The 11,129-nt window shown below is 32.0% G+C and overlaps 2 protein-coding genes across 2 annotated transcripts; both read left to right on the top strand.

Annotated features, from left to right (window-relative positions):
* The first annotated feature begins 1,130 nt into the window (after nt 1-1,130).
* LOC117107723 lies at nt 1,131-4,101 on the top strand. The gene is made up of 2 exons (XM_033249466.1): nt 1,131-1,235; nt 3,272-4,101. Exons 1-2 carry the CDS (start codon nt 1,229-1,231, stop codon nt 4,018-4,020), a joined length of 756 nt encoding a protein of 251 aa, XP_033105357.1. The 5' UTR covers nt 1,131-1,228; the 3' UTR covers nt 4,021-4,101.
* A 1,769-nt stretch (nt 4,102-5,870) lies between these two features.
* Nucleotides 5,871-10,399, top strand: LOC117107713. The gene is made up of 2 exons (XM_033249443.1): nt 5,871-6,163; nt 9,247-10,399. The coding sequence occupies exons 1-2, from the start codon at nt 6,157-6,159 to the stop codon at nt 9,993-9,995; spliced, it is 756 nt and encodes a 251-aa protein (XP_033105334.1). The 5' UTR covers nt 5,871-6,156; the 3' UTR covers nt 9,996-10,399.
* Nucleotides 10,400-11,129: the final 730 nt, after the last annotated feature.

Raw genomic sequence — 11,129 nt, 5'->3', positions numbered from 1 at the left:
AAATTGGGATACATTGTACAACTGATTTATATATGACACAAAAAGGTGTATGACGAAAAACTCGGGAACGTTTAAAAGATACACATTTTTGAATACTTAAGAAAGTGGGAGGGGGAAAGTAAATCATAACCCCCCTTTTCCACCTTTCTCCCAGTCACATACCCTTTTTGTGCCTTAGAAAAATTATTTTCCTCCGGAGCCTGGTTTTAATCCAAATAGAATATTGACTAAAATTTATATATAATTTCCTATGACTCTAATAAATAACTAAAAAGTGTAATGGTCAGGGTCATCTTATATTTAAATTTCCCACAATAACCAAAAAGATATATTAATTTGAATTATTGTGTTTATTGCCTGAGGCATGTTACCAACAAAAAACCCACTAGACTGTGACCTAACATACCACTGCATGTCAGCATTACACTGACTTGAATATTGAGCAACAATAGAGGAAAAGACATTTTATTATATGAAAAATTAAAATATAACCTATTAATTTATATATAAAATATATTGATTGAGGAAATTTACCTCAAACTGGTAGTTTCTCGATAAACAAAATGCATTCTGTCACTTTTTTTTTTTATTTTTTTTTTAAATTTATAACTTATTTAGCCAGGATAACAATTCAGTAATAATATACATACCAGGCATATATATACTGTTTTTAAAATGGTCCTGGTATCTAATGCAACTACTATAAACTAACACAAAATTAAATAATTGAAAGGCAATGATTATCACCTTTTTCCCTACTATGAATATATGTCTTTATTTTATTTTATTTATTCATTTTTTTTTTTAAATTATTATTTTATTTTTTACTCATTGACCATTTATTCCATTGAATTATATTGTGAAGATTGTTGAGGAATTTATAATAATTTATAGTGCGATTTGAAACGCCCTTCCGTTTTATCACTGCGAAAGCCAAAATCCAACTTAATTAAACAAATCAGGGTGGAATTAAATTGCATTCATACATTTATCGATCGGTTTTCTTCAGCTCCAATCACATACCTTTTAAAATGTGGGAATCAATTGACATCTCATTTGTTTGAATAAACATTTTTATCCATTGCAATTATCAGTTTGAGTTGAGTTCTATCATAGAGAAATTTTCTCTATGCATCTATAGACTGAAAAATACTTGTATAAACTATAGACTGACAAATACTTGTATCACCAACAGACTAAAAAATACTTGTATCATCTACAGAGCAATATGCAAGGTTAGACTTAACTTTTGTTATATTTGTAATTAAGATATATTTTCCTGTCACCTCTGCTTATTATTTTTGCATAATTTATATGTTGGTGTAATGTCAGTGGACATGCAATTTGACTGACCCTCATGGTCTATTACCTTTTTAGGACTTTATGCAGGTATATAAAAAGAGGCAGTCGCCTGAGCCGATTGGTTTCTTTACAATATCAGTGTTCTCCTGATGCGGGTGTAAGTTATCAAGTTTACGGGTAAAAACAAAGAGGCTAACCAGTAAAAATTTTATTGAAAGGAAGACTAGGCTAACCTCCTTTAAATCACACTACTAGTCAAGGCCTAGGCTACGGTTGTACGTGGTTTTTTTTTTTTTTAAAGTTATTGAACATTTCCCGAAAGGGCTAATGCCACACAGTGTGTGTTTATCTGACTTTATATGGAGAATTTTAGCAGTAATTTTCTTTTTCAATAGGGAAAACACTGAATATGGCACTCTTTTCCTCTGTACCCTAATTTCTCTAGATTTCCATTACTACTAGTGACCCTGTAACATCTCCCAATTATGAACCTCTCAAATACAAGTCTAATTCACTTACACGATTTTGTGGTAATGATGTTGTTATGAACTACCAAAACATTTAAATTGTATTTGAAAATCTACAAATAACATAAAATGTTTCAAATGAGACAAGAAAGAGAATGTTTAAACCAATAAATCAAAATTGAAACTTAAAAAATAAAATATATATATTGTAAATATATAGGCAAAAGGCCAGGCATACTAGCGATTGGGGTAACAAACAAAAAATGGGGCTTGCTTTTCACTCACTGGTGGCACTGTTTTAAACTTTCTGTTGTTTAGAGAGCCTTTTAAGCATCCTGTTTTGTTTCGTGCTATAAACAGATATGCGTGAATTTTATTTCAATGGTTCGTTTATATATTTGATCTCAATTACAATAATGGAAAAAGCAAAAACATTTTATGATTTTAAAAAAATCAGTAAATGATTTGTGTATTTTTCAAAAGCATTTAAAATTAATACATCACAGTAAGTACTGACAATGTTTGCTTCTATACAGTGTTATTCTATTGTAGAAATCAGTGAAATTAGAGTAATATTTTGTGACAAAGGGTTTATGTGGCTTACGTGGCAAGGATTGGTCCTGTATAGCATAGAGCCTATACTATTGAGGCGCAATACAAATCAATTCAATTAACATATACTTCTGATGAACATACTTTTAAAACATAAAATGCCATCAGTGGATTGTCTGAAAGTTTTGAAAAAAATCAAGTCTCCAGACAAGATCCACAACACAATACACGAAACTTTAAACTCAAGTTTCTTAACTACGAACACCGTTCAAACAGAAGGCTACCTAATTAGAAGATATCACAATACACCCTTAATGTTTTTTTTTTTTTTTAGTTCTTGTTCTAATATTTTATCCATATTTTAATGCATGTATGCAAACTTGCATAACAAAATCCTAAGACTTCCAGTACACCATTTGCAATATTAATATGGTCAGTCATTCTACTGATGACGATGAGAGCAATCTCACTGAAACTTTGAGACAATCAACTAGTAGTTTTACCACAAAAACCAGTTTTTTTAAACCAGAAGTTTTAAGATTTTGTTATTGATATGAAAGAAAAAAAAAAAGTATTTATTATGGTGAATGTATTCTTCGTCAGTATAATCATCAAGTTATATACATCTTCCTATGGTACCACTACCTTCTGTCCATGCTATTACCACATTAATCAGGTCTACGATTTACATGATTAAGAACTCCCTCTTAAAAATTAAATTGGGCCAATTTCGGAGGTGGAGTTAAACACACTGAATACATCCTGTTCATAAAAACATTTTCAACTTTATAGGGATGGCCACTCCTTATAGATACAGTACTTATTCAAATTCTATCCTGGGTTTTGTCCTAGTACATGAAATCGGATGTAAAATAGTGGGAAGGGCTTATACCGGGTACTGGTACATTCATACTAGATTATTAATTACCATCATTTTCTTTTACAAACAGGTATAATATCAAAATGTCTGGCATTCAGCTTCCTTTTAACTTGTATCTATGGTAACACATTAACTGAAGACACCTTTCTTAGTGGGCCTACAAATATAAATGGTACAGAAGGAAAGACTATTACAATACCATATGTCTTGAATACAAACATCAAAAAAAGAGAAAACTACAAAGTAACTTGGCTGAAAGATGGACAAATTGTTGACAAAAATGATGGTCATATCCGAACCAATGAAGACAACAGGAAGTTTTCACTAACAATATACCCTCTTCAACGCAGTGATGAAGGAAAATATAAGCTTAAGCTTGGTGAACTAATTTCGCAGGAAACAGTTCTGAACATCATTGAAATACCATCATCAAAATATCCAAGACTTGAACTGGAAAAACTAAATGACCAACTCAATGTTTACTGTATTTCAGAGAATACATCACCACATCCAAAGTTCTCAATCAATGAAGAAGAACTGAGGTTTTATGAAAATCCTACCTATATTTGGGTAAATAAAACAGTACTCATCACAGATGACATGCCAAAAGAATCCTACACTTGTGTACTGGAACTCAGAGATTATTATAAACTTTTTGCTATTATAACTGGAATAGAAATAACCACATATTTAAGAAATATCACATATGGAAGCACCTGTCCCATTGAAAAAACCGAAAGCCCGGTAATGAATTTCCCATTCAAATTTTTATTATTAGTATTTGTATTATTATTAGTATTTAAGATGTTAGCTATTTGATAAAGAAAAGATTAAGAAAAAACCTCTACATCAACGATCTACCACAGTCTGTTTAGCATGTAAATGTAAGTATGTACGCAGATGACACTGCATTGTATTATGCTGGAAAAGACATAAATATAATACACATCGTAAATTTGTCATGCATTTAGCACAAGTCTATGCGTGATCATGAATTATCACAAATTTTGTAGAAAATGTATTTAAAATTAGAAGAAATTGGTTTTATAACAAACATAAAAACTGTCATGTATTAACTTGAGTCATTAGAGATTACAGTATTTACATGAACACTTATTTCACTGATGCGATACTAAAAAATTGATCTGTAATGAAATGTTTGTGTAGGTCTACATAGTTCGGGTGCTCAAATTAACCATACATTGAAACTCAAATTGTACGTGAATTGTTTATTGAAGAATAACAAGGGTGATGAAAACTATTTTGCTTCAAATTATCATAAATTAATAAAGTATATAACAAAGAAATAGCTCGTTGCTTTTTATAATTTATTTCTGCGTTTTGTTAAAAAAACGATTTTTAATAGCTTATTTTGAGCCAGTTTCGGCTTCGAAGCTCCACCTACCGAAGTTAACCTAAATTTGACCTTTGTTTGACAGACTCGATGACGTATTGTATAGCATAGCGTATTGACATAAATGACCATAGAAAGTCTTTTGTTACCAAACAATGCCTTGTTGTGTGGTTGCAGCAACAACTATGAGGGGGCGTGGAATTTATTTTCGGTGGCCACGCCCACTGAAAAATATTGCTTCTTAGATTCCCTAATACATGTTAACCATGACAGACATGTTAAAAGTATATCTCTTGAACACAGTATTTGATGTGTTTTGATGAATGTCAATAAAGGGAAGTTGGGAAAGCATTAACCCATTTTCTTGAGCATAAGCCTAGCCTAATTTTTTTTTCTTTGAAGTTTTCGAATGGGGGGGGGCGCGCAAACTTTTTGTGGGGGGGGGCACCCCCCCCCCCACCTTGGATCCGCCACTGGACAAAAGATGAATACATTTGTGTACTGGAACTTAAGGATCATTATAAACTTCATGCTACTATAACTGGAATAGAAATAACCGTGTGTTTAAGAGAAATTGAATATGCAAGCACCAGATCCTCTGAAAAATATGCAAGCACCAGCCCCTCTGAAAAAATCACAAGACATATCGATAAGGAAAACATTTCCCCACTCTGAATTGCATTATTAATAGTATTTTGGGTGTTTGTTTTTGTGATTGCATTTGCTTATAGTTGGAACAAGATCAAGGAAAAACCCATTAGGAAAAAACCTAGCACTACTTTGTAGTTTTGTGTTTTTAAGTTGTCCTTAGTTGTTGTAGTATACAGGTAGTAGTAGTGGCGGTAGGTAGTCGTAGTAGTAGTAATTGCCCAATTTACATATTTTTCAAAGCCAAAAATTACTAACAGGTCTACCAGTAGACGTCTACCATTATCAGTATCTGGTCTCTGAAACCATCAACCATTTTAATAGCAAATTTCAGTATTTTCATTGCTTATTAATAAACTTTCTTATAGTATTTAATTTCTTGTATTTAAAACTAATGTTGTAGTTGTGGTTACCAAGAGGCAGATACATTTTCTTTTTCATTCAATGTTGGATGTGATCATAGGACAGACATAGCTGGTCACTTGCTTATACTCTGATGTTTGTAGTACAAACACATTGGCTTATACATTACCTAGCACCACTGCAAATCGATGATCAAATAAACAAATCAATAAAACATCAACAATAACAAAAGATAAGACCCTTCCAATCCAAATTAACATGTTTATCTGCATTATTCTTATTAGAGACCAAAGCTGCTAAAGACCATGGAGACACTGGTCCAAAAAGTGGTCTTTAAGTGGAGGGAGACCTGCATTATACAAGAAATACCAAATGTATCGAGGCAATTTAATTCACAATGGAACATTCCCAATCTTTATACCATTTGCGTCACTTAGCAAGAAGAATAACGAATGGGTTCTATCATATTGACTGGTTCTATTCAGCTACAAGAAGTAAAAGTGTGCACACATTAATCGCTGCTTAATTATACGAAATATTTTGTTACATTACCACAATAAATACCGAAAAATCTATATAATCAATTCAATATGCAAGGTAAGACTTTTGTTATAGTAATGTGAATTCATTTTTCTATAATCTACATCTTTTAGTTCGTATATCATGCGACTTTAGCAGACACGAATTACGATATATGGGGCTGGCTTTGTAGGCCGTGCAGTATGCACAACTCGGGTACATGCCAAATGGCTGAATCCCTGAACCAATACTTATGACTACCTCAATTTCCAAACCCTAGAGGCTTTCACTTGAGTAAAACTTGGCAAATATTGTAAAACAGGATAGCTTTTGCTGAAGTAAATTTTTGCGCTCAGTGACCCCAACATATTTGGTGACTTTCAGAGTAAATAGCTAGTTTACTGCATAAATTAACCTCTAACCTAGTTTCTGGCCAATTTCTACTTGCTCATAGGAGTGCGGTTATAGGCCGTTCTGATTTCTACTGCGACTTGGGGGACCACCGTTTTTAGTACATGTTTTTGTTCTAATATTTTATATTTGAATATATTTGTATACAAAATAATCATTATAAAATTTAGTTTTGTACCCTTAAAAAAACAGGCCAGTATCCAGGGGGGGGGGGGTTTTTATGGTTTCGGGAGAACCCCTTTTCTAGCAAACCCCCCTCTTTTCTGGCGAAACCCCCTCTTTAAATTTCCCAAGCAAGTCCTCCAACCCAACTAATGCACTGCAGACCCACCCAGACACAGACATTTTAAAACATATCTGCTTTTATAGCATTATTTAGGCCCATAAAGCACAAAAATCATCTTGCTTTGGGGGTTTCGCCGACCACACTGGGGCTTCGACTGTGGACCTCCACACCAAGAAAACCTCCCCCACCCCCCGAAGAACCTGGCTACAGGCCTGAAAAATACATGATCATCATTATTTTCATCTTCGTACTATGCTCCTGCAAATTTTGTAAGTCCACTAGTACCTTTTGTTATTACCACAATTATCTACAATAAATTCCCTTCAATGGCACATCCAGGAATACTAAATAGAGGAAATCAGGGATGAAAGGTCTAGGCCACCCTTCCCCCAGCATGTTTAGATGAAAGGTCTAGGCCACCCTTCCCCCAGCATGTTTAAGGGCTGAGGTACGTAATTTCATGGCTCCAACACCAGAAGATAGATGGAAATGGCATTCTCAGAATTTGAACTAAAGAATGTAAAGTATAAACAAAAAATTGAGGCTCTTTCAAAGAAAATGACTCTAGAACAGTATGGAAGAGTCTGCAAACCATTACTGGATACAAAGCAAAAGCTATAAGACTTAAACATTGTTAATGAAAGTAAATATGTTAATGATCTCAACAAGTTCTATTGTAGATTTGATAAAAATAAATTTACTGGAGAAATGAATAATGTACTTGAAACAATAGATAACAAGATCTCTGACGATATTAGGATAGACAACGAAGTTGTAACTAGGCTTTTTCGTAGCATAAGTGTCCGTAAATCTATGGGGCCGGATGTGATTCCTGTAAGATCCTAAAAGAATGTGCAAATGAACTCTCCCCTCCCTTCCAAAGACTATTTCAAACTGCTATTGATACATCTTATGTACCAAATTTATGGAAAAAATCAATTATCTAGTCTGTTGCTAAAAAACCTAATCCAAAAGAAATGAACGATTCACGGCCTATTGCCTTAACAAGTGTTCCTATGAAATGTCTCGAAAGGATTGTTAAAAATATAATTTGTTGAAAATGTCAAAAATGTCCTTGATGACTCTCAGTTTGCCTATCGACCAGGTAGAGGAGTAGAGGACGCTGTTCTAACTCTTCTAAATGGTGTATATGAGCATCTTGATAGTGGAGGGGGTAACTTTATTAAAATTGTATTCATTGACTTTTCTAGTGTTTTAATACAATGCTACCACACATGTTAGCATGCAAACTTATTGACTTAAATGTCAATCCTAAACTTATTAAATGGACTAGAAGTTTTCTTTGTAATAGGAGTCAAACTGTCAGGATAAATCATACCATGTTGTCGGACAAATACAGGTGCCCCCCAGGGATGCATATTGTCTCCCATATTATTTTCTTTATATACTAATGATTGTAAACCTAACTTTCAATGCACTAGGATAATTAAATATGCTGATGATACAGTTATTGTAGGTTATCTAAATGCCAAAAATAACTCTGTTACAGAGTTTAATGAAGATATTGAAATTTTCAATACTTAAATTTAAATATTAGCAAGACTAAAGAGATGTTGATTGATTTTCGTGTTAAACATCGGACTATGTTTAAACTTCGTGTTTAAACTATGTTAAGACTTCGTGTTTTTCAAATTGACAATGATATTAATTTCACTGTTTTTTAAATCTATTGTGCAAAGTATTATGACTTTTTGTATGGTTTTTTTCTACAATTCTTTTAGAGAGATTGATAAGAAACTGTTTTATAGAATCACTAAACAAGCTATTAGTAAGATTATAGGCCAACAAGTTTCATCACCTGATGTTATTTATAAAGAAAAAAATGTCTCTAAAGCCCGAAGTGTTCTAAAAGATGAAACTCATCCCTTGTTTAACAGTTTCCGAGCAAGTCCTTTCAGCTCAAGATTACTTTTAAAGATAAAGCCTAACACTGAACGCTATAGAAAATCCTTTATTCCAACTGCATTCAGATTGTTCAATGAAAACATAAATAGATAAACTCAATTATTTAATAAAATGTTATAAAATAAAATGTTAAATTTAATAAAAAGTTAAAATTAAACAAGTTTTTTTTTTTGTTTTTTTTTTTAAAGTTTGCATCATTACATAGGCCTACAGGAAGGGGAACATATAGTATTGTGTTGTCATTTTTCACTGTTCATTTTGCATGTTTTTGATCTTATTCTTAACAACTGTCTTTCATATCAGTACTGTACTTAAATGTTTTAATGTTTTATAATTTATAATATTATTTTGGATAATAAAGTATTTTTAAATTTGAATTTGAATATAACTTTTCTTTTCTTTTTCTTGAAATTTTCAAAATTTAGAGGGCTATGGAAAGCTTTTGAATCCAGGTTTGCCCTTGAATATTAGTGACTGAAAATAAAGTGGTCTTCAATGATTATATACTATATGAATTAATTTATTTGTTCATCAACAGCTATAATCTCAAAATGCCTGGTATTCAGCTCCCTTTTAACTTATATCTATAGCAACGCATCAACAAAAGACATCTTTTACAGTGGGAATAGAATTATAAATGGTACAGAAGGAAAATATACTACAATAACATACATCCTGAAGACATTCATCCCTGGAAATGAAAAGAACTTTGTACAGTGGCTGAAAGATGGGAACATTGTTGATGATCGTGATGATCGCTTCACATTTAATGAAGAAAAGGGAATGTTTTCATTGAGGATTGATCCTCTTCAACGCCTTGATAAAGGAAGGTATTCAATCATGTATGGTAATTACACACCTCCAGAAACAGTACTGAATATAATTGAAATACCATCAAAAGACTATTTCATGGTAGGATTGAACGTAAACAAAAATCAACTTGAGATATTCTGTATGTCGGAGAAGACATGGCCACTCCCCAGTTTATCAATCAATGGGAAGGAACTTGATTTAAAAGAAAATTTAACCAATATTTGGACTATAAAGAGAGTTCCTATCAAAGTTGACATGACAAAGGAAATCTATACTTGTGTATTGAAAATTATGAATCATCATCCATATCTTATGACTCTGAATGGATCAGTAATAACCAAATACCTAACAAACATTGGATATGGAAGCACACAACCTACTCATACCAATGGTCTTGACACAGATACTTCTACATCAATAGACCTTAAATTATTATTATTATTACTACTGGTACTTTTATTGCAACAATTGTGATTATGATTGCTCGTAGTATTATAAATCGTGACAACGATACATAAGGCTGAGATACAGAAGTCTAATGTCTTCCTCATGAAATAAAGCTGTGATCAAAACTTGTTTCCATGATAATTTCGAAAAAATGCAATTCCAATAAATATATTTGATATACGTATAAAATATACAGTTTCAGGGAACACGAAAAAGAGTTTTGTTGATACATAAAAGCATAATGTGTCTCTGACATCGACTGTAGAACATATATCCCTGGTTCTTAATAGGCGGCCCGCAGGGCCACTTAATCTGGCAAGCGTGAAAAAAATTATATAATTCATAATTTTATTTCCTCACATGAGATGGTAGTTAACAAAGGGAGATATTCCCTGTACAAGTGTCAACTACCATAGAAGCATAGAATAATAATATAATAATAACAGGAACAACAATAATAACAATAAAAACAACAATAATAATAAACAATAATAATAATAATAATAATAAATAATAATAATAATAATAATAATAATAATGTTCATAATAATGATCACAGAAGTAAGTAAAATTATAATATTATTCATAATAATGATCACAGAAATAAGTATAATAATCATAATATAGTGATCATAACAAAAATGACAATGGTATAAAGGGTGAACATTAGAAATTATTGATGATTTTTTTTAATCAATAAAATAAAAAATTAATAACAATTTTAATAAGTGAAGACCAAAATAAAAAATAAAATAAAATAAAATAATAAAAATAAAATAATAAAATAAAAAATAAATAAATAATAATAAAATAGAAACCCTGAGCCATGTTCCTTGGTAGGGTTTGCGCATTATGATATAGTGCAGAAGATAAATTGATTGATGGACACTGTTTTTCTCTGGTCCTATTATTGCTGTGAAGTAGCAGTAAGCGTTGATAACTCGGTATCCAATGACGACGATAGAATTTTGGTGCACAGACATTGCTATTAATACAAGGCCTGTGTTGCAGAAGCTAGCCATCACCATCTTAACCATGTTTGGTAGTAGTCCTACATACACATATGAAAGTGACTTTATATATATATATATGAGAAAGGTTGATAACCGAAAACATTTGCTCACTTAAATAAATTATATATCTGGCAACTTATTACCATCT

The sequence above is a fragment of the Anneissia japonica genome, unplaced genomic scaffold (assembly GCF_011630105.1).
Source record: "Anneissia japonica isolate Jap-2015-1 unplaced genomic scaffold, ASM1163010v1 scaffold287871_len1641731_cov197, whole genome shotgun sequence".
Classification (NCBI taxonomy): Eukaryota; Metazoa; Echinodermata; class Crinoidea; order Comatulida; family Comatulidae; genus Anneissia; species Anneissia japonica.
This window is presented reverse-complemented; position numbering and strand designations above follow the sequence as displayed.